This window comes from Ovis aries, chromosome 6 (assembly GCF_016772045.2).
Source record: "Ovis aries strain OAR_USU_Benz2616 breed Rambouillet chromosome 6, ARS-UI_Ramb_v3.0, whole genome shotgun sequence".
In the NCBI taxonomy this organism is placed as follows: domain Eukaryota; kingdom Metazoa; phylum Chordata; class Mammalia; order Artiodactyla; family Bovidae; genus Ovis; species Ovis aries.
In genome coordinates this window covers 91,373,718-91,401,212 of record NC_056059.1, presented here as the reverse complement: position 1 = coordinate 91,401,212, position 27,495 = coordinate 91,373,718, and the positions used below count along the sequence as shown (strand labels likewise).

The 27,495-nt window shown below is 37.6% G+C and overlaps 2 protein-coding genes across 5 annotated transcripts in view; one reads left to right on the top strand and one right to left on the bottom strand.

Moving 5' to 3' along the window:
• Window positions 1-4,854: 4,854 nt before the first annotated feature.
• LOC114115332 (small ubiquitin-related modifier 1) lies at window positions 4,855-5,742 on the top strand. Its single transcript, XM_027971091.3, has one exon. The coding sequence runs from the start codon at window positions 4,967-4,969 to the stop codon at window positions 5,270-5,272; it is 306 nt and encodes a 101-aa protein (XP_027826892.1). The 5' UTR covers window positions 4,855-4,966; the 3' UTR covers window positions 5,273-5,742.
• A 2,129-nt stretch (window positions 5,743-7,871) lies between these two features.
• The window catches only part of USO1 (USO1 vesicle transport factor), a 76,884-nt gene continuing 57,260 nt past the window's right edge, over window positions 7,872-27,495 (bottom strand). The window contains exons 12-25 of one of the 4 annotated variants that reach the window (XM_060417225.1): window positions 27,171-27,325; window positions 26,548-26,759; window positions 24,897-24,917; window positions 20,937-21,047; window positions 20,556-20,674; window positions 20,239-20,420; window positions 19,654-19,775; window positions 16,980-17,118; window positions 15,705-15,868; window positions 15,047-15,130; window positions 12,681-12,779; window positions 10,618-10,734; window positions 9,429-9,644; window positions 7,872-8,913 (exon numbers count right to left, since the gene is read on the bottom strand). In XM_060417225.1, coding sequence (XP_060273208.1) covers window positions 8,824-8,913; window positions 9,429-9,644; window positions 10,618-10,734; window positions 12,681-12,779; window positions 15,047-15,130; window positions 15,705-15,868; window positions 16,980-17,118; window positions 19,654-19,775; window positions 20,239-20,420; window positions 20,556-20,674; window positions 20,937-21,047; window positions 24,897-24,917; window positions 26,548-26,759; window positions 27,171-27,325 — 1,831 coding nt within the window. In that variant the 3' untranslated portion in view covers window positions 7,872-8,823. The remainder of the gene's footprint in view (window positions 8,914-9,428; window positions 9,645-10,617; window positions 10,735-12,680; window positions 12,780-15,046; window positions 15,131-15,704; window positions 15,869-16,979; window positions 17,119-19,653; window positions 19,776-20,238; window positions 20,421-20,555; window positions 20,675-20,936; window positions 21,048-24,896; window positions 24,918-26,547; window positions 26,760-27,170; window positions 27,326-27,495) is intronic. The other 3 variants (XM_012180179.3, XM_060417226.1, XM_004009920.4) reach the window with 3 other exon arrangements.

The following is a 27,495-nucleotide window of genomic DNA, read 5'->3' as shown; positions in this document are numbered from 1 at the left end:
CGACTCTGCAACTACATGAACTGCAGCATGCCAGGCTTCCCTGTCCATCACCAACTCCCAAAGCTTGCTCAAACTTATGTCCATCGAGTTGGTGATGCCATCCAACCATCTCATCCTCTGTCCTCCCCTTCTCCTGCCTTCAATCTTTCCCAGCATCAGGATCTTTTCCAGTGAGTCAGTTGTTTGCATCAGGTGGCCAAAGTATTGGAGTTTCAGCTTCAGCATCAGTCCTTACAATGAATATTCAGGACTGATTTCCTTTAGGATTGACTGGTTGGATCTCCTTGCAGTCCAAGGGACTCTCAAGAGTCTTCTCCAACATCACAGTACAAAAGCATCAATTCTTCAGTGCTCAGCTTTCTTTATAGTCCAACTCTGACATCCATACATGACCACTAGAAACACCATAGCTTTGACTAGATGGATCTTTGTCAGCAAAGTAATGTCTCTGCTTTTTAACATGCTGTCTAGGTTGGTCATAGCTTTTCTTCCAAGGAGCAAGTGTCTTTTAATTTCACCATCTGCAGTGATTTTGGAGCCCAAGAAAATAGTCTGTTACTGTTTCCATTGTTTCCCCATCTATTTGCCATGAAGTGATGGGACCGGATACTGTGATCTTAGTTTTCTGAATGTTGAGTTTTAAGGCCACAGGACTGCAAGAGGTCAGTTTTCATTCCAATCCCAAAGAAAGGCAATGCCAAAGAATGTTCAAACTATCACACAATTATACTCATCTCACCCCCATGTGGCTCAGCTGGTAAAGAATTCGCCAGCAATGCAGGAGACCTGGGTTCGATACCTGGGTTGGGAAGATCCCTTGGAGAAGGGAAAGGCTACTCACTCCAATATTCTGGCCTGGAGAATTTCACGGGCTGTAAAGTCTGTGGGGTCGTAAAGAGTAGGACACTACTGAGTGACTTTCACTTTCACACGCTAGCAAAGTGACACTCAAAATTCTCCAAGCCAGGCTTCAACAGTACATGAACTATGAACTTCCAGATGTTCAAGCTGGATTTAGAAAAGGCAGAGGAACTAGAGATCAAATTGCCATTGGATGATCAAAAAAGCAAGAGTTTCAGAAAAATATCTACTTCTGCTTTATTGACTATGCCAAAGCCTTTGACTGTGTAGATCACAACAAACTATGGAAAATTCTGAAAGAGATGGGAATACCAGACCACCTGACCTGCCTCCTGAGAAATCTGTATGCAGGTCAAGAAGCAACAGTTAGAACAGGACATGGAACAACAGACTGGTTCCAAATCGGGAAAGGAGCAGGTCAAGGCTGTATATTGTCACCCTGTTTATTTAACTTATATGCAGAGTACATCATGCAAAATGCTGGACTGGATGAAGCACAAGCTGGAATCAAGATTGCTGGGAGAAATATCAGTAACCTCAGATATGCAGATGACACCACCCTTACGGCAGGAAGCAAAGAACTAAACAGCCTCTTGATGAAAGGGAGAGGAGAGTGGAAAAAGTAGGCTTAAAATTCAACAATCAGAAGTTAAGAGATACTTGCTATTAAATTTATTACCTCCTTCCAACTGCACTCATCATGTCCCCCACCCTCAACAGCTTGTTTTGAAGAGTTAAGGTTCAATAAAATAAAAGCATGCATCATCCCATGATCTCCACATCCTGGTATTCATGCCTCTGTGTAATTCCTTCTCAAGAGTGGGCAAGATTTGACTTGCTTCTAGCCAACAGACTATGGCAAGGTGGTGGAAGCCACTCCTGTGATGTATTTTATATAAGACTCAGTCTGCTGTGGCTAGACCTTCCCTTGCTGTCTTGATGAAGTCAGCAAGCATGCCGAGGGAGCCCGTGAGGCAAGGAACTACGGGTGACCACTAGCTACTGAGAACAGGCTTCGGTCAACTGCCAGCAAGAAACTGAAGCCCCACTTCTACGACTGTAAGGACATGAATTCTACCAACAACTGAATGAACTTTGGAAATCGATTCTCTAGTTGAGCCTGCAGATGAAAATACAGCCTTGCTGCCACCTTGACTGCAGCTTTGGGACAAAAGTAGAGGATCTAGTTAAGCTGTGCCCTGACTCATGACCCAGTGACTGTGGAGACAGTAAGTGTTAAGTCACTAAATTCGTGGTAAGGTGTAATGCAGAATAGAAACCTAGGTAATATTTAAGCTTTTATTCAGCTCATCCTACTTTTAAACATGCTAACCATTTTTGTTGCATAACACTTGCCTGCTTTTTTTATTTCACAGGCTTTATTTATGCAATCTCATTTTGGATCTAGAACATAAGGGTGAAAAAAGGATCAGAAAGCCCTCATCATGTCCACTGCAGCAACTAATTTACATCTCACCTTTTCCCTGATATTTATTATTATTTCAGGGTATTTCAGGGTATTAGCAACATGAAACCATAGAGAGGTGAGAGAGCTTATTAAGAGTCACAAAATGGTGAGCTTTACCTCTATAGATATCCCACTAGATTCAATATTTAAATAAATCTAGAATTAAAAGCCAGAGCTAAAAAGAGACTAGCAAAGCAATTAATGGAACTCCTGTTTGTTTACATTCTCATAGGTAGAATAATGTAATTACAAAGTTGTCTCATGTTTTTGTAATAAGAAAAATCAAAGGTAATATATAATTGTACCAAGGTTGCTGTGTAAAACTTTTTCAAACTAAGACTAGTCACAACTGCTTAGAGTGAATATGGAAAAACTTACATCAAGACAAAAAAATGAGTTAATCCAAAGGAAGGGAAACTACATTTAAGATACGTGTGTCATACCTCAATGCTTTTCCCTCTGCAAAGTTATTTTCATTCTGAAAGGTTATAGAAAACCATAAAGCTTCTGAGTTGCAGACACAGAAAACTGCAAGAATAATTTTAGAGTTTCTGGAAGGGAAAGTCACTAATCCACAAAAGGGACAATTTGATATGCATTAAAATGAAACCTTTCAAAGGATATTATTTTCTTTAGATATATATCTTCTATTTGGTTAGCAGGGCAGATTCTGAACAAGAAAACAGTTTGATTAGGTTCACTAGTAAAGAACTAGTCTACATTGATGATGTCTTTCATTGAAGCTGTTAGAAAAGGCTTTTTTCATTTTTCAGAATTGCAGTAAGAAACCAGTTTGAAGGTCATAGCTTGCTGTTTTCCCCTTAATTCCAAGGCTCAAATTTGCTGTGGATAAGATGATTTCATTGTGCATTTAATATATCTTAAGATCCTTCCCCAGGACTCAAGGCTGAGCCATCCAAAGGTTTCGTTCTTGGCTGTCTTCTCCCTATACTCACTCTCTGTAAGAACGTACTCTGATGGGTGAGCTTAAATTCCATCTATATACTATTTTTTCTAGCCCTAATTAGCTCCAAACAGCCTACCAAACATCTATTTGCAGAAATATATCTCCTTGAGTTTCAGATTTAGCAAGCCTAACACACAACTTTAGATCCCACACCAAACCTGCTCCTCCCACCTTCCCCAAGTTATTCTTGTCTTGCTCCTCTACTCCCCAGACACGTGCAATTCACCAACCAGTCTTCTTGAGTCTAACCGTAAAATGCATCCCCAATCCCACCATTTTAGACCCTACCACCCCTACAGTGTAGTCTGAACTATATCTGTTTTTGCTTAGATGAGGCCAATAGCCTCCCACCAGTCCCCGGCTTTCTCTCTTAACCTCTTCCCCAAAGACAATTCTTGACATAGTGGAGAAAGTAATCTATGAATACAAACCAGATCTAATCACTACTCTGGCTTCCCATCAGAGTAAAATATAAACTCCTTTCTAGAAGCTACAAAGCATTTGATACTTACCTACGTGTTTACTGTTGTTTACACTGCCAGATATATGGGGAAGTTAAATGGGGAAGGGACTTTGTCTTATTTATAAACTCAGTAAATTTTCATTGAATGAATGCATTTTGCTCTAACAGTAAAGCTTTTTGTTCTGATGAACATTATGAGGCCTCTACCTCCCTACAACAGAACTTTCAAGAACAGGTTTGATTTTCTATCAGCATAAGTTCAAAGTAACTAAGTTGGTGATAGATAGGGAGGCCTGGCATGCTACAGACCATGGGGTTGCAAAGAGTCGGACATGACTGAGCGACTGAACTTACACATTGAAAATGTGAGCTGTTACTTAACCTCTTGTAGTAATCTTGGACGATTATTCTTTTCTGACATGCCAGAGACATGCAACTGTACTTGAATAAAACTTAAAATAAGGAAAGGTATGTTTTGTGCTTTATGATTACTCCACCATTGTAGTTTCCAATACATGGGAAGAGCCGCCCTCCACCTTTTTCTTTCTTTTTTGGCTGTGCCACACAGCATGTGGGATCATAGTTCTCTGACCAGGGATTGGAACTGCACCCCCTGCATTTGCAGTGTGGAGTCTTAACCACTGAACCTCCAGGGAAGTCCAGAAATAGCCTTTAATGTGAAGGCTGACAGTTGAAAGAACATGTTCAAAAGCAAAGTGAAGAGCAAGGCCAGAAGCAGACAATAGAAGTACTTTGGCTCAGCCTTCAGAAACGCGCAAGGTGTCGGCGGGAGGAGGCTGGCCTGTCAGTACGGTTCCAAACAGAGACTGGGCACTGGAAACTTTTCAGAGGATGGGCTCGGGCCCGAGGCACAAGGCCTATCTCGGTGCTGCGGTCATTAATTCATCTGTGCGACCGCAACTAAAGCCCGCCCTCAGTTCTCCAGCCTGCGGTGAGCCCTCCTCGGGGAGCGCCCCCGACATCCGCCGCCCCTCGCCGCCCCCCACTAGTTTTCCCGCGTCGCCTTTCCTCTTTCCCCTCTCTGTCCTCACTGCGCGTAGCGGAAGTGACGCAAGGCGTAGCGGAAGTCCCTCCAGCCGCGGTGTTGTGCTGTCGGGTAGAGAGACGGATTTGTAAACCCCGGAGCGAGGTTCTACCTACCCGAGGCCCCTGGTGTGCGGAGACCCCGGGGGAAACCACCGTCACCATGTCTGACCAGGAAGCAAAACCTTCAACCGAGGACTTGGGGGATAAGAAGGAAGGAGAATATATTAAACTCAAAGTCATTGGACAGGATAGCAGTGAGATTCACTTCAAAGTGAAAATGACGACACATCTCAAGAAACTCAAAGAATCATACTGTCAAAGACAGGGAGTTCCCATGAATTCACTCAGGTTTCTCTTTGAAGGTCAGAGAATTGCTGATAATCACACTCCAAAAGAACTGGGAATGGAGGAAGAAGATGTGATTGAAGTTTATCAGGAACAAACAGGGGGTCATTCAACGGTTTAGATATTCTTTTTATTTTTTTTTCTTTCCCCTTAATCCTTTTTTATTTTTAAAAATAGTTCTTTTGTAATGTGGTGTTCAAAACATAATTGAAAACTGGCACCCCATCTCTTTAAAACATCTGGTAATTTGAATTCTAGTGCCCATTATTCATTATTGTTTCTTTTCATTGTGCTGATTTTTGGTGATCAAACCTCAGCCCCCTTCATATCACTCTCTCCTTTTTAAAAATTACATGTGTGCATAGAGAGCCCGCCTTTTCCAGGACTGTGCATTTGCAGGCTTGTGATAAATAAGATCAACTAATGCAAGTGTTCTTAATGACTTTCCAATTGGCCCTGAAGTTCTAGCATGTGATTGCTTCACTCCTGGACTATGACTTTCAGTGGGAGATGGAAGTTTTTCGGAAAACAGAACTGTGGAAAATGACCTTTCCTTAACTTGAAGCTACTTTTAAAATCTGAGGGTCTGGACCAAAAGAAGAGGAATATCCAGTTGGAGTCAAAATGACAGAGAATAATGACTAACTCCAAAGATGGCTTCACTGAAGAGAAGCATTTTAAGGTGAAAGAAAAGTCTTGTCAGAAGATCCCAGAAAAGATCTAATTTTCATTAGCAGTTAAAGTCATTCATGCAGAAGTGTATACAACAGAACACTGCTCTTTTTGACTTTATTTGTACTTTTTGGCCTGGGATATGGGTTTTAAATGGACAGTGTCTGTACCAGCTTCATTAAAATAAACAAAATATTTGTAAAAACAAAAAAAAAAAAAACAAAAAAAAAACAAACAAAAAAAAAAAAAAAAGCAAAGTGAAGGATGAAAAAGAAGGTTATGTGCCCTGATAGCTAATATATTGGTATAGATCTAAAATATTCTTGAAGGAAGCAAAATTAAAGCATGGAAGAGCACTGAGGATCTTATTCTTCTAGCTAAGGACTCCAAACAGTAGGCAACTGGAGTCTCTTTGGCTCCTGTTTTCATTTCAGGAAGCTTCAGTTCAGTTCAGTCGCTCAGTCGTGTCCCGACTTTGCGACACCCAAAACTGCAGCACACCAGGCCTCCCTGTCCATCACCAACTCCCAGAGTTCACCCAAAATCACGTCCATTGAGTCGGTGATGCCATCCAACTATCTCATCCTGTCATCCGCTTCTCCTCCTGCACTCAATCTTTCCCAGCATCAGAGTCTTTTCAAATGAGTCAGCTCTTCCCATCAGGTGGCCAAAGTACTGGAGTCTCAGCTTCAACATCAGTCCTTCCAATGAACACCCAGGACTGATCTCCTTTAGGATGGACTGGCTGGATCTCCTTGCAGTCCAAGGGACTCTCAAGAGTCTTCTCCAACACCACAGTTCAAAAGCATCAATTCTTCGGTGCTCAGCTTTCTTTATAGTCCAACTCTCACATCCATACATGACTACTGGAAAAACCATATAGCCTTGACTAGACGGACTACTGTGGTGAATACTGAGGACGGCCCGGAGAGGCAACGACCAATTGGAGGTGGAGACTGGGTTAGGAGGCTTCAGGAGCAATTCAGGTAAAAACAAACAAACAAACAAGACCCCCAAACCATGGCTACGTTAGGAAGGTGTCCTTTTGGGCTCCAGGCTGGACTGTGCAGCTTCAAGGGCTTCTTGCATCTTCTCTACTCCCAGCCAGCCTGAGGGACTGAATTCTGGCAAACTCTCACTGATTTCGCAGCTATTTCTTTCTGAAGATCTTTGGTATTCTGTTATTCTTGGAAGTCTTCTTTCTCCTGACCCACTTTTCTTTATTCTTATAATATTGGCCTGAAAAGGTCACAACATGGTGTCAACTTTAGAAGAAACGTCACACAGTGTGAGCTGGTCTGGTAATAATCACACGGTCCTCTGATGGCTGATGCCATCTCCAGAGGCGTGGCAGTGTGAGGGGGTGGGATGTGGTGCGTATTCATGGGCGCTCTGTAATACACAACCATCTTCCTTTTCAATACTTCCTTTAAACGTTTGTGCCTCTTAGTGGATTCCTCAAATTATTACTGAAACCAGGAGGTAGATGAAATATATTATGCCCCAACTCTCTTGCTGTCTTGCCTTTAAATAAGCCTGTTGTCATTGTTCAGTCACTAAGCTGTGTCTGATTCTTTGTGGCCCCATGGAGTGCAGCACACCAGGCTGCCCTGTCCCTCACCATCTCCCAGAGTTCACCCAAGTTCATGTCCATTGAAATGGTGATGTCATCCAACCATTTCATCTTCTGCTATCCTCTTCTTTTGCCTTCAATTTTTCCCAGCATCAGGGTCTTTTCCAATAAGCTGGCTGTTCACATCAGGTGGTAAACGTACTGGAGCTACTCTAAGTAAAAATCATTGTGAAGAAAGAACTCCATTGCTCAGTTTACAAACCCTACTTCATCTGTTTTTGTTCCAGTTAAGTCCCCTCCAATCTTATGGAATCCCAATTGTTAGATTTAAATGATAAGACTGCTGTTATTACCCAGTTATAGCAAAGTCCTCTTAGTAAGAGAAGGACGCTTCTCACCGCTTCCCCCTGCCTCATCCTTTACAAAGAACAAAATACTACTCTCAAAATCTTAAAAAGGGAAACAAGACTAGGGATTAAGTGAACATAATATCTATTTTTATTACGAAAACATTAAATTTTGACACATTGCTTCATTGCTTTTTTAAAAATCTATGATCTGACTTAAACCTATTCAGCAAAAATGCCAATAAATTATATAAACCATAGTTTGAGTCTTTTTTAAAACTAGGAACATAGTATGTTTTATAATAATCAAACAATAATACTAAATCTGAGTTGTATGAGCTGTTAATCTGTAATGTGTTTTAATGTTTAGCTAAAAATAAAACCAAAACCAAACACATGCTAGTACACTGTTGGAAAAGTTTCTCAGAAACCTCCTCCTCGTCACTCGTGTCTGCAGCCTTCTTCACTGAGGTACAGAACACCGCCGTGTCAAGTGTCAAGGCACTCACTCTGAACTGTCTTGTCCTGCTCACATTAGGAGTCATACTGGGTGAAGGGCTGATGATGTGTTACCCCCAGACCATGCTATCTTGCCTTTAAGTACATCCATTTCTTCAAAAGGAAATCATTAGCTAGGAACTCTAATACTTAATTTAGAAACAGTGATTCCAACATATATTAAATCAAATGTGTTAGTACTTAAAAGTCACAAATTCTGAAAAGTAAAAATAGCAGACAAACACAGAACTTCCATAAACAACCAATGAACTAAGGCAAATAGCACTGCCACCACATGCCTGAAAAAAAAAAAAGGTATATTTTTGGTGTCTATAGTTCTTTGCAAATTATATTTTGGGACAGTTCGGTTCAATAAAAGATGTATATTCTACATAAAGTTAGAGTAACAGGATTATCAACATGGGTGGCATCATTTAAAAAATACATCAATAGTCATATTAGTGAATGTTTTCCACTTGGTTTCTAAATCTTTATTTTCTGTGGAGGCAAACCAGAGCACTGTCTTAAGACTCCATCTTCAAAGTTACAATACAGTCTCTATCATTCCTAGAGATTTTAAAGCTAGATATGACCCTGTTCCTTGCCATCATCTTCATCTTCATCATCCTCATCATCTTGGTCTCCGGATTCAAGCTCATCCTCTTCTTCAACCTAAAGGGAAAATACTCATTTAACATTATGAAGATCTGGTCACGTCACATTCAACACAAAATGATATCTATTCCATGGATAAATTCTTTACTCTTGTAATTATAGCAGATTATGGGCCATCTGATTTCCTTGATTTAATATTCAAGGTTTCCTGTTATTTTTAATATGAGACAAGATACACAGGTAAACTTGCTGCCAGATGGCTACAACTCTCTACACATAAACCTGAACCAACACAGCAAAATGGGGATGGTACATTTGGATGGTGAGTGTCTCTGTTACCACAGGAGCAAATAAATCAAGTCACTTTCCAGGCTCAGATTCCGAAAGAGAAGAGTTAACAAAAGCTGGAAACTGCATCTAATCTGTGTCTTAAGTCAATTCACATACCTACAAATCTATGCCTGTAGTGCTGATATACAAGCATAACAACATTCCCATGACACAGGACAATGTTTAAAAACACATCATAAAGAAACACATATAAACCATTTTTTGAAACATCACAATCTTACTGGATGACCAAGTTCCTTGAGTTTATTCTTTAATGAAAATATTTTCTGATCTTGATCGGCCAACAGCACCAAGAGATCATCTTGTTCTCTTTTAGCATCTATAATGTCCACCTCGAGCTTGTTTTTCTCATTTTGTAAGATGGCAATGGTACTGTTAGATGAATCCAGCTGTTCTTTAATAGCAGTTCTTTCCTCAGACAGAGCTTTAATTTCATTCTAAGAGAAGAATGGTGAAAATCACCATCAAAAATTAGTATTCACTCTCCTATGGTTTTAACAAATATATTCTTTCTATGACAGATCTCTGTACTCATGCAATCTGAAGAGTTTGGGGTTAGGTGTTGGGGGGACAGGAGATTTAAAATACACACACACACGCAAAGTCATCTAGTAACATGAGAATTTATGTTAGGCTATATATCAAAGATGATTGCTGTGAAAATCAAGAGTTCGACAACAAAAAAACAGTTTTAATTACCTACTCCTCAAAAAATCCTACTATTTCAGATAATCAGAGGAATAAATAAAGACATTAACATCTTACAGCAGAAGCCTGGTTAGCACCAGAGTTAGGACTCAAATTAAAAAAAAAAAATTTTGTCCCAACTTCACATATACAATTAAATGGGAAAGATAGCTTCAAGTAAAATCCATAGCTTAAATATAAAATAATTTGACCACAATCCAAAATGCAAAATCACATGTTATCTTCCTCTCGCCGTGTTTTAATTCCTACCTTTCTATTTTTATTACTGTTACCTCATTCTTTACTTCATCCTATCTGTTTTGATTTTTCTGTCACACAATAGGCTGGCAGGATTTAAGGTGTCTGTGTTCTTTAGCTTATGGCTTGTGTATTAGCCAAAGCTATATTCCTTGTTTCTTACTGTGATTAGAGATTGATAAGACAACTTAACTCTTTTTTACTTTGACTAAACATGTGCTTTTACTTTCAAGTACATTCATATACAATCTTATTTTACATATTTGATACCATTATTTGAAATAGCATTTAAAAATATTCATTTGTGCCACCTTTAGTCATCAAAATAGGAATGGACTTATTGTGAGGTAAGATTATGTCCCATTTACTTTCCTCATAAATCCAAGAATTTGAGAAATTAAATGAAATAAAATCAAATTCCCTGGAATTCATTTCACATAATATACAATGAATAAAAAGTTTCACCAAACCAACTTTTAACTCTTTAGTTTCTTGTAATAACGCTGACAGTCTTCCTTCTACATCAGTAGTTTTTGTAGCTATTACAGTTTCACTCTCTCCTGGTACAGGAGCTGATTTCACCTGAAAGTAAAAAGTGGGGGAAAAAAAAATGTTTCTTTAAAGTTATAATCAATATGAAATTCTAATGATGATTTTTCTTGCTATTTTGAAATTTTATTTCCAGTAACAGAAAAATCTAATTCCCTCCGTATTTACCCTCAGTATCGTGCTCTCCCTAAACAGATGAGTTGCCCTTACAGTGGAGCAGGAGGCTGGGTCAGGAGGGGTGTGGTATAAGCACTCATCAGAGTATAAGGAAGGTTGGTTTAAGCAGCCTCAAGGCCAGGTCAGGCAAGTTATCAATGACGCAGCTCTAACGTAGCTACGGCATAGCATTTAATACGTAGAGAACACTTTTCAGTCTTTTCCTCATAAAATTCCTATAAGTTAAAACTTTACTATCATTTCAGAGAGACAGATGGGGAAATTGAGTTGAATCCCATTAACTGGTAAAATGCAAGTATTTTCTTAAGAGCTATAGGAAATAATCCTAAATCAAAAATTTTCAGTCCTTCCCTCATCTTTTTCCTTCCAAAATACTGGGAAGTGGGGGTGTTGATCTCACAAATACCTTAAAATAAGGAAAGGGCTTTGGAACTGGAAGAGGAAAAGAATTTTGAGGTTCATGTTAGACAAAGTCTCAACTGCCTTGAAGACACTGTTGGTAGAAATATGAACATTAAAGGCAATACCAGTAAGGGCTCATAAAGAAAGAGGCAGACTATAGAGAAAGTTTCTACGGTCTCAGAGAAAACACATGGCATCATAAACAGAATGCTGGTAGAAGTATGGATGTTAAAAGTTTCGGTGAGGTCTCAGATAGAGGTAGAGGCTTCCCAGACGGCTCAGTGGTAAAGAATCCACCTGCCAATATAGGAGACTCAGGTTAGATCCCTGGGTTGGGAAGATCCCCTGGAGTAGGAAGTGGCAACCCACTCCAGTATTCTTGCCTGGAAAGTCTCATGGACAGGGTCCCCTGGCAGGCTGTAGTCCATGGGGTGGCGAAGAGCTAGACACAACTCAAGTGACTGAGCACGCACACACAGAAATAGAGACAAGGAACATGTTATTGGAAAGTGGAGAAAAGGTGATCCTCGTTATAATGTGGCAAAGAACTTGGCTGACTTATGTTCTAGTGTTGTGGAAAGCAGAACTTGTGAGTGATGAACTATTCTAGCTGAGGAAATTTCTAAGCAAAGCATTAAAGGTGTGACCTGGTTTCTCCTCGCTGCTTACAGTAAAATATGAGAGGATGAAGATGGATTGAAAAAGGAACTGTTAAGCAGAACTTGATGATTTAGAAAATTCCTGGCCTATCCCTACTGCAATCAACGACAAAGCATGTCCCAGTGAAACACCAGTGTGTGGCTGCACAACCATTTGGGAAGAGGTTACTCGTGTGACACACGGACCCAATCAACCATCTCTGCAGAAGCTGGAATAGAGATGCGGTTCCCCGGGAGAGGTCCAGAGAACCTTCTTGCTTGTTGGCTTGGAACCCTGGGAACTGCATGGGTCACCAATAAGGTTTTTGATAATTTCATACCAGTAGAAAACCTGCCAGCTTAGACTAAAAGATGGGGTGAAATATAAAATACCAACAGGGACTTCCCTGGGGATCCAGTGGCTAAGAGTCTGCCCTCCCAATACAGGGGTCGGGGTTCAATGCCTGGTCAGAGAACTAGCACCCACACACTGCAACTAAGACCTAGGGCAGCCAAATAAACAAATAAAATGCCAACAAAATGAACCATAACTAACTGATAAAACTGACCTGGCAAGTCTGACTATAATACACTGTTTGCATGGCCAAGAAGCCTATGTATCTGAAACTCTGGCTAATGAATAACCATGGAAGGTGCTATCTGACAAATTTGCTTCTTTTCCATAGTGGCTGAAAAATAACCTCCTGACCTTGTATATACTACCTTTCAGAACAAACAAACAAACAAAAAAAAACAACTTACAAAGGCTTCAGTTTTCTGTAACAGCTCCTGTTTTTCGGTCTGTAGTTTGGCAATCTCCATAGACTGTGAGTTTAACTGAGACTTTAAAGTTGCCAGTTCCTAAGGGACAAAAATAGTTGGGTTGTAACATTAAATAGTATTAATTTCGTTAAGGAAACGTCTATTTACAGGAAGAAATTATTTCCTTCCTTGGCCCTTCTCTCTAAAATCATCACTTCCAAGTTTTAAAAATTAAGTGAAACAACTACTCTTGAACTTTGGGTTCAAGATGGAGAATTAAATGCATACATTAAACATGTTCACCACTGCTTCCTTGTAAGATCCAGTGTAAAAAAATCACAAAGGGAGGATAGAAGGAGGAAAGGAAGAAAAGGTGGGAAGAAGGGAGGGAGGAAGGTGGGGAAGAAGGAGGGAGAGAGGGAGTGAGAAAGGACAGGCAGGAGGGAGAAACCCACAGAGACACAGAATAAGAGAAGAGAAAACAGCACTAAAGTGTGGAATTTCAGAAAGCAAATGACAGTGGTAACCAACTGGCACACCAGAGAGAGCTGAAACAGAAGTTGACCTTTAGAGAGCCACTCTGCTGCCTGATTTATTTATTTATTTTTTTTTGGTTTTCTGCTGCCTGATTTATAATGTAGAACTACCAAAAGGCCTGGGAACTGGTACCACCAGATATTTTGGAACTGTGAATAAAACTGGGGTCAAAAACAGTAGGGTTGGAACTTCCCTGGTGGTAGAGTGGTTAAGAATCCATCTTGCAATGCAGGGGACGTGGGTTTGATCCCTGGCCCAGGAACTAAGATCCAACAGTCCATAGAGCAAAGAAGTCCACACGCCGCAACTAAGACCCGATTCAGCCAAATAAGTAAAAACAACAATAACAAAACCCAGCAGGGTTGGTTGAAAGTCTGCTTAGAAATAGAGCACCGAATCCCTGTCCTAATTCATGCCTCAGGTAACGTCTCCTTTTCTTCTGTCTAAAGACTAGAGATATATTATTTGCAATGGGCAAAATAAGATGGTTTAAGACTAGGGGGCCACCAAACACTGATGAAAGTAGTAGTACTGTAGTGAAAGTGGTGGAATTAACTGGAAGTTTATGTATTAAGGTTGAAGTTTCCAATCTTCTTGCTCACTCCCCTCAAAACAAGTCCAGGAAAATGAAGCAACACCAAGGGCAATCTTCCCCCATGATATCTGGCAGTGTCTGGAGATACTAGGATGCTGTCATGTAAAAAGTTTCTTATTCTCTTAATATTTTCCATCATGTACATGTATGTCTTTTCTCTGACTGTTTTGTTTCTTCGGTTATCAAAGTAAATTATGTAAAAATTATGGACCATTTGGTCTTCTTTCTATACTCTATTTTACTATATATTATAAAAAACCCCAAAACTGTTATTTAAAATATATCTTTGGCAAATATGAAAAGTAAATTTTTACTTAGGAGTTATAGACTAAGAGTATATATTAATAAATTAATTTCATTTTAATATAATTTTAGATTTCATAAAATCAGAACAGCATATTAACTCTTCCTCATAAGAAGAAAACATTATGGCCACATTATTGGAGAATTGTAAATCATTATTGACAAATTATTATTATTTTTAAAAATGTTTCATTGTAGAATACACTCTAGGGTACAGAGACATTACCAAAATAAAGACATTTTGCTTCTCTCTGTCCAGGCATTCCCATCTGATCAGGCATGTCAGAGGGTGAGGACCAGCTGACTACTGGAGAAGGAAGTCAGTCCTAGGTTGGTCAAGCTGTTAATTTCTTTTTTTAGTTATTACTTTTTTTTTAAAAAAGAAACATATATTCCTTTTATAGAAAAGGAAGGAAGGAGAGGGGGATGGAAGGAAGAAAAGGCACATTTGCATTACTACAGCAGAAAAAGTTATTTTGCTTTATTTTTAGCTAGAGTCATCTAACTGAAATATATACAAGTTTACTTTCTGTTTTTCCCTTTTCCAATTCTAATAACCAACATTTTTCTGGATAGAACGATTTAAATGCCTGATACATTTAACCAAGCAGTTACCAAGAAAATTAAGCACAAGACTTTGTATGTTCACATTTGCAGCTTATAAATATATTTAAAGTTTCCTTAATTGCTTACTGGTAATCTACAAATAATCAGATCTATTAAAAAGAACACCACTGAAAAATAAATACACCATAAAAAGCAAAATACCATTATTGTACAATTAAAACAGCTTCTGTATTTTCAAATGGCTGTTTTCACTTGATAGAGAAGTGAAGACGCCTGACAAAGCAGTTCTAGATTAATGCAGGGCTGTTATGCTATTAAAATTAAAACAAGACAAAACAGAGCCTGAATCAAGCTGAAAAGTGACCTGTTTTAACTCTGCAATTTGTTCAGAATCTCCTGCTGTTGCTGAAGACTGTTCATTTGTGCCAGGTGATGGTTGGGAAGATTTCTACAAAGAGCAGAGAGATAAACTGTGAAATAAATTCAGTTTAAATAGTTAGGAAAAAACGAAACAAAACTGTACACATATAAGCTATGCCTGGTACATGTATACCAAAAAATTCCACACTGACATTTAAAATTTTATGCCCAAAATAACATTTCAACATAGCACATCTTGTCAACAAATTTTCCATAGCTAATCAACTCATACCAAGTAATTTAATAAATCTAAGCACTTAACTGAGATAATATGAAGAAAAGAGCATAAAAGCAGGTATTTACTGAGTGATTTCCATGTATTAAAAGAGCTTCATATGGAGTACCTCATTTAAATCGCACAGCAATGGGACAGATACCACCACCACCATTTTACAGCTCAGGAAACAAGTTTAAAGAGGTTAACTAAGTTGCTCAAATTCAGTTAGCTAGGATGCACTCATGCTTTAGACAGTCTGACTCCAGAGCTCACGTTCTAAAACCTTAAAATGATAACTTTAGCTTAAGGGATCCAGAAATAGAAACAAGCAGGATAATGAGAATTATTTTTGACCTCGTTTAAAAATTTTATAACATTCACTTACCAAATTTTCAATCAAAGAGTCTTTTTCAGCCAGCTGACTTTGTAAAAGTTCCCGATTACTTTTTAATTCTTCTATCTCTTCTCGCAGCCTACTAATTTCTTCTGGCTGAACGCCATTCATCTGAGCCCCATCACTGTAAAGACCTTGATGCTGACTGTCTTTTCCTATTAGCCATGAAATTTGAGAAGTCAGCATGAAACTTCATTTTTTGAGCTGATAATTCAAGCATAAAATAAATACATAATTTCCTGAATAATTACTTTGGAGGCACTTTTATATATGCACATTTCATCTATGCAAACCAGTGCACTGACAAAAATAACAAACTGATGTTTTCAGGGTTTCTGGGAGGAAAAACAGCATAGTCTTAAGACTAAACTGGCTTAGTGATCTAAAATTAAGAATTATAGTAGTTTCAATTCCATCACTTAATATAAGAGAAAATAAAATCTTTTTAGAAATCTTCACAAAAGAATAGCTTCCTTTAAGGCCTAAAAGAACTGACGAATTATTGTCATAAATAGAGGAAGTAAAAGTTATTTTCTTCTGAAAATTTTGGTTACCTTCATATAAATAAAGTGAAAGTGAAGTCGCTCAGTTGTGTCCGACTCTTTGTGACGCCATGGACTGCAGCCCACCAGGCTCCTATGTCCATGGGATTTTCCAGGCAAGAGTACTGGAGTGGGTTGCCATCTCCTTCTCCAGGGGATCTTCCTGACCCAGGGATCAAACCTGGGTCTTCCACATTGTAGGCAGATGCTTTTACCATTTGAGCTACCAGGGAAGTCAAACTATGTTTCTAAATAGCCAGCATTCCAATCATAAGCAGTATAGAATGAGACTATTTACAAGCATTTGAGCCCTTAGCATGTGCCAGACACCAAACCAGAATTTTATGTATATTATTTTATTTAAATCTCAGCTCCACTTTGCAGATTAAAAAAAAAAAAAAAATGGAAAGGTTAGACCAGTCCTTCAAAACTGGCCATATACATTAGAATCACCTGGGGAGCTTGTAATAATCACTGATGCCTGGACCCAATCCCTAACTAATTCAATTAGAAACTTCAGTGGGGGTCTCAGTATCGGTATTAAAAAAAATCTCAAGGGATCTCAATGTGCAGGTAGCTAAGGTTGAGAATCAATGGAAAACAAAGAGATTAGACTTCAAATTCTGACTTACACTTCTGTCATAGCGATTAAAGTTAAAGAAAGATGAGTCCACAAGAATAATCTCTAGGGGACACTACAATAGGAATGGCTAGCTACACTTACCTAGCTGTACTTTAAGAAGATTATATTGATCCTTGTGTTGCTGAATCTGAGATACTTGTTGTGTGACTGCTGTCTGGAGCTGTTCATTTTGACATTTTAATGTAGAAATCTGCTGCTTTAATTCCTCCAGTTGCAGATCCTGTGAAACAAAACATAACTCAAGTGTTTTAAATTCATACTAATGAGCTAAAATTAAGAACAAGTTAAAAATCAGAGATTACTTTGGATGAGGATGTTAAACTATTCAACATTTTCAAAATCATTCAATAATTAAGCAATAACATATTAATATATGTACCAAGGCCAGTTAACATGTAGCAGAACTGTAAGATTTCAAGGCCCCACTACAAGATACAACCTGCAATCTCACTGTGAGTTTTGGTTTGGGGGCAGCGGTGGGAGGGGGGTGGTGGTGTCAATTTTGAAAACTTCATTTTATGGTCCATCAAACTAAAAAATGTACACCAAATTATTTAAGCTTAGCATATGTATGCACCTCTATTACTTTTAACACTAAAAGACAAGCAGGGGACTTCCCTGCTGGTCCAGCAGTTAGGACTTCGCCTTTCAAAGTAGAAGGTGTGGGTTCTGTCCCTGGTCAGGAGCTAAGACCCCATATGCCTCTTGGCCAAAAAAACCAAAACATAAAACAGGAAGCAATACTGTAACAAATTTAGTGAAGACTTTAACAATAGTCCACGTTAAAAAAAAAAAAAAAGACAATCATAGAACATTTAGAATTAAAAAAGAAGGCTTTCACTTCTTACCACCTCCTAATTTAACTGGTTGGAATGTTTTTCCAATCCAAGTTTTTTAAACTTATCATAATCAGTCCGTACATCATTTTTTAACCTTTAATCTGCCTACTATTCAATCATAATTTCCTCATATTAATCAGGAGATACAATATAATTTATATTCAAAAACAACACGAAGGCTGCTCTCCATTTTTCTAAACGATAGTATCATTACAATAAATATTTTAGTCAATATAACTGTTTTCCTGAATTCTGGAGAATTTTCTTAGGATTGATTTCCAAATATAATTCAAAGTTTATATAAACATTTTATAGCTCTTGAGGCTTGTTGCCTAATTGCCAAATGGTATTCTAATTGGTGAGAATATTCAAAATTAACATTTCTAAAGAAGAGTCATCATAGTAATTGTGTCAAATCACTCTTTTCTTCTTCCAAATCAACCATATTTATCAGCTCCAAGTATAGGCTATAATATTGCCTTCCAAGTTCTTATTTCCCACTGCTGTAAAGATTACATTTTACCATCTGGAAATGACTGTCATTTTGTACTAAGATAGATGAAAAATTCTAATAACCATGAGCAGAGTAATGATTCAAATTTGGATCATTCAAAGATGATTCTAATTTACTAATTTGCTTATAAACTGAAAAGCTCAGACTGAATGCTAAATATACCTCCAGTATATTTTTATTCTTTTTTAGAGTTTCATTCCCAGCAGTATACATTGTGGGGAAAAGAAAGTGAAGTTAGCTCTCATTTACAGGGCTTTACCCTAAAGCTCCTTCTTGCCACACCTGCCTCAGCTGTGCACAGTCAGCAGGGAGTGGAGGGCAGTGCATGAAAGGGATGGTGGACCTGGCTCACGTGAAACTGTCTCCATGACCCTTGAACTTTAACACCAGTAATCTCATTTTACAGATAATAAATACTGCAGCACTTTCTAGGATTCCACTCCAATAAAGGTACATATGCCACAGTGAGGAATTAAATGAGAGAAGAAAATCGAGAAACACAGCTTGAAGGACTAAGAAGCTAAGGTGCTGAATACTATTCAAGTGTGGGCTTCACTGGTATCCTGCAGAGAAAATGTCAGTTGATGATTGTGAAACTATAGTTTCAACTTCAATCATTACCTACTCTAATAAATCAGCTCCCGCTACTTTGTAGGGATATTGTGAAAATGCTGTGAAAATTAAATGTGACAGTATTTAAATGTGCTCAGTGAGTACCCACAACACAGGAAACAAAAACCAGCAGTCACCATCATCACTGTCAGCTCCCTAATTTCCACCCATCACCACCATATCCTTCCTTCCCTCCAGCCCTGCCTCTCAAATTTCCCTTTATATAGCCAACAAAGATTCTGTGTACACATCAGCAACAGGTGTCTTCCTTCTCTTTCCTTTTGCTAAGCTTACTCATAGTTACCCTTTTAGGGGGACTCAGCTTCTCTGTTTTCTCCAAGCTCCTACCTAGATAAATTAGGTACCTCTCAGTGCTGCCATACACCTTTGATTATCTTTACTACTCGACTTACTAGACACATATTAAGCTCTCAGTTTGCTGAACACTCAGATGCTTTTGAATTATTTAGGTAAATGATGAGTTTTACTTTGTGTATCCTCTTGCATTTGGAAATGCCAAGAGAAATTCTTCCCTAAAGCAGAAAAGTATGAGTGCTTAGCCATGTCCAACTCTGCAACTCCACAGACTGTAGCCCGCTAGACTCCCCAGGCAAGAATATTGGAGTGGGTAGCCATTCCGTTCTCCAGGGGCTCTTCCCAACCCAATGACTGAACCTGGGTCTCCTGTGTTCCAGGTGGATTCTTTACCATCCGAGTCACCAGGGAAGCCCCAGAAAAGTATCTAAGCTTCTAGTATAACAGAGACTGTGTACAATGTATCAGTACGTACTTGCTCTCGAATCATATTTTTGTAGTGAGTCACAATACTGTCATGCTGCTCTAATGTTTTCTTCACCTCTTCTTCTTTTTTATCTTCTTCACTGGACTTATAAATAGCCTTAGTTATCACACCTACAAAAGAAGACATTTAAAAATACTGTTTTATTATCAAGACTTATCAGTAAAAACACATGGCCTAACTGCATGAGGCTTTGGGCTTCCTGGTGGCTCAGCAGTAAAGTCTTTTGCCAATCCAAAAGACGTGGGTTGAGTCCCTTGGTTGGGAAGATTCCCTGGAGTAAGAAATGGCAACTTACTCAAGTATTCTTTTCTGGGAAATCCCATGGATAGGCTACTGTCCATGGAGTCACAAGAGTCGGACATGACTTTGCAACTAAACAACAATTGCATGAGAGATCAGAAGTCATCTTTCCAATCTTACTGAATGCCAAAAGTCCTTGAATGGGCTACAGACCAAGAGCTAAAAAAAGGATACTTTTAGGCTGATCATATAATCTGCATGCATCCAGAATATACATATAAAGTAAAATCATAGGTACTTTCTAACGAGTGTCAAGATGAACTCTTGTCTTACCTTCAAGTTCTTTTACCAGTTTTGTAAACTCATGATCAAATATCATGTATTCTGGACTGGGGAAGTTTGGCTGGGGTTTCTGAGACGCTCTGGAATACAGCTCATGTTTGCTAATAAATCCTAGTTTCTCTATGAAATTCTCTTTGCCAATCCTCTTCTCTATCAGTTGTTTTAGTTTCTCTCTACAGAGATAAGTATATTGAGATGCTTAAAAACTCATAACAAAACAGAAAAGCCTGGTCTACATTATGCTTTGGCAGAAAAAAATTTATCATTATCTATTGATGACATCAGCAAATCATTTTCCCCTTACTTACTTCATATAGGTCTCAAGAGAGTTATCATTGAAGTAAATTGAAATGCCCAACAAGAGAGCACATAAGCCTTGGACCAACTGTTCTTCTTCTCCAAGATTTTCTGCAATTTGTCCTGTAAGCTGAAATCTCTGTTAAGGAAACTAATGGTTCATAGTATCAAGAATAATTCATTTTACAATTTGAATCTGACACGTATTTCATGTAATTTTCAACAAGAAATTCTATATGCAATCCAAGAAAACATAAAACAGTGGTATATATGTACACACACCGCTCCCACCCCCAACACACAGCTTAAGCAAGCATCAGCTACCTCTAATCGAGAAGAAGAAATAGAAAAAATAAATACTTACATGTATTTTACTAAAACATAAAGGATACAAATGGAACATTGGCTGAATTGTGAAGAAAGTGTGTCACTGCAATGGGGCAGTTGCTAAGCCAGGTACAAAGTAACATTAGTAATCCAACTCTTGTCTGTATTTTGCTTCCCTGCAATAAACAAGTTAGCAGAAATCTTTTTATGTTTTTCAAACTTGAAGTTGCCCTAAGATCCCTCCCCATCTACATAAAAACACATTTAACAGCTTATAAAAGATGTACCGGGAATCTGGATTTTAAAAATTGAACAAGAAAATGCACTCTTGTGTCCTCTTTGGACTGTACTTCCGAAACAGAGAGCAGAAATTAGACTTGATCCATGTTTATAATCATATACCAGGTTATCTAAAATATTGTTAGTGGAAAACCTGATATGCTCAGGAAGAAATATATGATGTGGATGCTTATAATTTATCAATCTTAAAACACTTTAGCATAAATTTGCTGGTAAATTTAATATGTTTCAATAGGAATTAAAAAAAAAAAACTAGTTCCTAATAAAAACACAAATCCTACCTCCTTCAAAAAATATTAAAACAAAACAAACACATAATCTCCTGAATTATTTAAATTCCATTAAAGAATATATTTCTCTAACAGGAAAATAAATAAACCATGTTACAAACTCCTGAGAAATGCCAAATAATGAGAAATCACAAGCATAATGGAGAAAAAAAAAGATTTATTTAAATTAACTAAGTGCCTCAAACCTCTAACTATACTGCTGCTAAGTATGTTAAACAATATTGAAAACTAGCATGTCCATCAACATTACACTTTCCTTAATTTTCATACAGCACATTTATATCCCTGTATGAGGTATTTTCTTAGCTCATAATATTCAGTTCAGCTCAGTCGCTCAGTCGTGTCAGACTCTTTGTGACCCCATGAGCCAGAGCATGCCAGGCCTCCCTGTCCATCATCAACTTCTGGAGTCTACCCAAACTCATTCCACTGAGTTGGTGATGCCATCCAATCATCTCATCCTCTGTCATTCCCTTTTCCTCCTGCCCTCAATCTTTCCCAGCATCAGGGTCTTTTCAAATTAGTCAGCTCTTCGCATCAGATGGCCATAATATTGCCCTTGCCCAAATTATATTACATAACCTGCATTTCTGTTTAAGCAAAACAAAACTTGCTTGAAAGAAAATAATGGAAATTAGCACAATAATGCATTGCTCTGGGATTAATTTCAGAAAATATCCAAAATACAAACTGTTTAAAAATCAAGACAAGGGAGGGATTCAAAAGTATTACTATGTTTTGAAAAATTTCTATCACTCACCCAGACTATTGTAATTTTATGAACCTTAATATCAACATCTTGGCCTTTCTATAACCTTTTCTCAAGTACATTTAATTAAATTCAAATTAGACCTCTTCAAATGCCAAGTAAGCATTTATTAGCATGATTTAGTTTTTACATAAACCACTAGTTTTACTTTTTCCTTGCCTTTATGTCATTATTGTGTCCACAGTATATCTTCATGTTACCCAGGTAAACTGAAAATAAAATTTATTATGGGAATACCATTTGCAGGTACCAAACATACTGACATTGTATAAACAAGGGCAGCCTATCAAATCACTGACTGATGTCTGAGTAAACAAAAACGGAATTAGGTTCAGTTTTGAAAAGTATGTCCTTTGGGGTCTAGATAAAGGTTAAAAAGAGCAAAGTCAAACACAGCTGGTTAGAACCAGGTAGAAGATAGAACGGAACACCTTGTTTATTACAGCAACAGTTCTGATTAGGAATGAGCCTAATCAAAATTGTATATGACACTACTATGTGTAGAATAGATAGCCAGTTGGAAGCTGCTGTACGGCACAGGGAGCTCAGCTCAGTGCTGAGATGACCCGGGCAGGTGGGGCAGTGGGATGGGGGAAGTGAGAGGGATGCTCAGAGAAGGAGGGGTGTATGTATAGATATGGCCGATTCCTGCTGTTGTACATCAGAAATTAACACAACATTATAAAACAATTATCTTCCAATTAAAAACATTAAAAACAAAACAAACAAAATAGGAGGGAAGTTCAATTAGAGTAGTCATGGAGGGCTCTTTTTATTTAGAAATGAAAATTCTGAAGATGTTCTCATCAATAGTATTATAAGAATAATAACAAAATGTTAATTTTTTAATATATGATTTAGAAAAAATAATTCACTGCTATATCATGATGTCATTTAATTATAGTGAAGTTAACTGCTACTAAAATCTCTCTCTTCTGAACTTCCCTGGTGGTCCAGTGGCTAAGACTCCGACTACCAATGCAGGGGGCCCACGTTCAATCCCTGGTCAGGGAACTAGATCCCACATGCTGCAACTAAGGGTTCACATGCCACAGCTAAAGATCCTGCCTGCCACAATGAAGACTGAAAAGTCTGTGTGCCTCAACTGAGATCCAGCACAGCCAAAAATAGAAAAAAAAATCTCTCTCTCACTGTTATCAATTATCCCCCACTGTAAGAAACAACCAAAGTCAAATATTTCTACATGTTGACAACATGGATGTACTCATTCTACTACTGGAATTTTTTCCAGCTTAAAAAAATAAATAGATAAAAGTATCATTAAAGGGAACCTTAAAAAAGTGGGAGACGCTAAAACTGACCAAAAATCTTAGTTTTTTAACTAGTGAAAAATGCTCTCTTTTTTTAGGGAGGGGGGGAAGCTCTATCTAAACTAAAAATGTTTCAAAATACTATTGGAACCTTTGTCTATCTGAGAATACTTTTGCCTACCATTCACAAATTGCATGATGCACTTGAGTTACACACCTACTGAAAAAAAATGGCTTAGAATTATTTCAAATCTTGTTGCAGAGAACCTCGAACACTTCAGAAGAAATAAAGAATTATTCCTAAAAATACATTAATAATAAAAATATGTAAAGTTAACATTTTAAACAACTAGTGTTTAAGTATTAAAATGAGGTTCAAGAGTGTTATGATCAGATTTACTTCCTAGTGGTGGCCTCTGGAGACAGAGAACTAATAGGAAAGGGACAAGATGGAACTTGTGGGATTATGAACACTATGGTGCATATTTTTTCTTGGGTGGTGGTTACAGAAATATATTCAACCATGAAAATCATCAGACTGAGCACTTAAGGTCTGTGCATTTTACTGTATATAAATTATACTTTCCAAAATTTCCCTTTTAAATGAATGACATGCACACTTATAAAATTCTTTACTTAGTACTGAAAATTCTGACAGCTAAAGCTGCCAAATCTGTGTGTGAGGTATTAACACACGTTAAATCATGCTCATACACAAAGATACAACTCCCAATAGAACTTCAGTTATTAGTATCCACACTGCATAACTGAAAACATGCCCAAATATGGAATTAAAAGTACACACCTTTTTGGCCAAATATCCCAGAAAACAGATCAAAATCAAACACAAATCACACTCTCCCCCAGCACACATCAAAAACGAATCCGAAATGGTAGTGTAGCACATACGTAACACCCAGAATAACTCAAGATGTTTAAACTCTTTCAAATTACAAATTTATACTTACTATTGTATATTTTCAATAACCTATATAATATAAAAGTCATCATATTCTTTCATATGCTGATTAAAGACAAAATTTTTAACTCTTAAATTTTACTACCTCTGAAACGGTTTCACTGGAAATAAAGCAGCAGCTTGGGTGAAAAATCACACCAAAAACCCCAAACCAAGGAATTTCAGAAAGTGCAAGCATCCCCAGAGGAAGCACAAGAAGAGCTTCAGATGCTCACTCCCACAGTCCTTAGTAACACCACTACAGTACCCAGAGAGAAACCCGAGAGTCACGGTAGAGATTAACTTGCTGACACATACAAGTGTGAGTAGGATATAACTTCAAACAAGCAGTTAAAAAAAACAATTAACAAAACCCAAGACAAAGAAAAAGGCTGGCTGTAGGAGGAAATGCCTAAGCCCAAACAAGTGATACATACCCGTCGGTTGATCTTATCGCCCTGCAAATTATACATTAAAGATTATTTGAAAATATTATTGCTTGAGAAAAATGTATACCCAGAAAAATCCTTCAAATACAGTCTCTCTAGCAACCCAAGCCAACAGTTTGGAACAGGATAGATCTAATCTTTTATTATACCAACGTATGTACATTTTAGAGGAGAAAGGCTAATTTTATAGCAGTGTGATTACTTAAAAGTGGGAAGACATCACTATCTTGAGGATTTCTCATTATGCATTAGTTAGAATTGCAATGTTAGAGTTAAGTATGTGGTGATGATGGTCAGACAGTTAATTACTATTTGGCTTAAGAAAAGCTGTTAAACACCACTATATTTAAAATAAGTAACTAATAAGGATGTAGTGGGAACTCTACAGGGAACTCTACTCAATATTCTGTAAAAATCTTTATGGGAAAGAATCTAAAAAAGAATGCATATATGTATAACTGATTTACTTTGCTGTATACCTGAAACTAACACAACATTGTAAATAAAATATACTCTAATACAAAATTAAAAAAAGAAAAGCTGTTTTCCATATACAGCAACAAGAGAAAAACAAGTATTAAATAAATAAGACTATGAATATTTTGGAGTACTTCTAAAAAATCACTAAAATAGATAATAAAAATAAAGCAGGCTTTCAAAGTACACTGATTCTAAGTAACAAAGGAGAGTTCAACTCTCTTTTCACTAGCTAATTTTTAAGCCTTCATTTATAACTCCCTATGGATGGTAATGATGTTTCTTTAAAAGCTCATAATAAAACAATTCAACAAGTATGGCAAAATTAAAAACTGAGAAGCACTCCACATATCATGGGGAAGGAATAAGATAATATCAGTGGATAGAGCAATTTTAGACTTATGGACATTTTCACTCTCCTTGAATGACTCTGAACATCTATGACTTTAAAGTTTTGCTTAAGCATCAACCTGAATCATTTAACAGCAAGGCTGGCAAATGTGGGCAAATCATCTAAAAATAGTAAGGGATATTCCTAAATATCAATCCTTTAGCATTCACGTTTCAATGAAGCTTTGCTACTTTCATTAGGCATCCAAAGGAATGCAAACATTTTACGTTTATTTGCATCTTACTAGGTAAACTATACACCTTGGGGTTCGGAGGATTTGGGAGCTCACAAACATCAAGGGGTGTACTGTTTAACTATGTAAGCAATGGATTGGTATTTTATTTCTGTTTTCTGAAAGGAAGATCAATTGCCCTGGGAAGAGAAAGAGCAAGCTGTGAACCACTCTATTCTATTCCCTGTCATACAATGACCCGAATTCAGCCTTTGAACAGTAAGAGAAACTGTGTGGATGATATAAAAAGAAAACAAATCCCCCCGCCTTCAAAAAAAATCCACCACCTTCTGTCCAGAACATGTGATTCCATCCTGATGCAGACCTTATTCATTATTTGGCAAAACCATTCTGACAGGAGTATTATTTCCTGCTTTCTCTCCATAAAACCATTTCTTGTAACAGTGAGCTAATGAGCAGTCTTTGCCTTGTTCCCTTTCCATCTGTATCTACTAAGGACATCCTTAAATCCTTGTGTCACTGACATCAAAATGAAACTTTCCACCCCCTCCCTAGAGAAGTCTTGCTGGTCCCTTTACCTGTGAAAGAATGTTGGTGCACTGCTGCAACAAAGAAACTGGAGGATTGCCGATGCTTGTAGCAAGCTGAACCCTGAGCAGCTGTTCTTTCTGGGTAGCATTTTCTTGCAAAGCGTGGGCAAGGGCCACGGCAGCACACCAATTTGAAAGCGAATCAGTAGAAAATAAACCTCCGCATAACAACTGACCAGCTGAGACTGTATTGCCTGTTGCTAAAAAGGTGGCAGGCAAATAACAATAAGATGAAAATGAATTATGTTGTTTCCAAACACACAAAAATAATATGAAATAATACTTAAAAATCTGTTAATTAGCAGCATTAAGTAACACTTTCAAAAGTCTGTTTTTACAAAATAAAATTTAAAAGATGACAAAGAAGTATCTTGAAAGAAAAGTAGCAAAACAAAGAAATATTAGAACACTTCAGGCATCAAACTGATGATGGTATATTCCAGAAATTATGACCTTAATTGAAAACTATACTTCTAAAACAAATTGAGAGGAAATGTTATATTTTAAACATTACATTACATACTAATATTCTACATTATAAATATCTACTGCACTTTTTTTATTATTAAAAGATAATTATTTATTTTAAAAGTTAGAATTAAATTATTTACCATCAATAGTGGAAGGCAGAAGTGTTGACACAATTTCTCCTTGTCCTTTCTGATTTTTATATAAGAAACACTGGAAACAGTAGAGAACAGCACAGCGTAACACAAACGGCTGCCTTTCATTAACCATGGACATGAGAAGTACTACGATGGCTGGTCTGTTGCATTTAAAAAGAAAAGAACAAACAGAAATATTGCAGTCTACGTACATACATCAATAGCTAGTCATTTTTGTTGACTGAAAAGCCACAGGCAGAATACCAGCAAGCTAACAATTTCATCTCCATTTCACAGAAAAGATATCTGCAGCTGAGAGAAACGAAGTGAT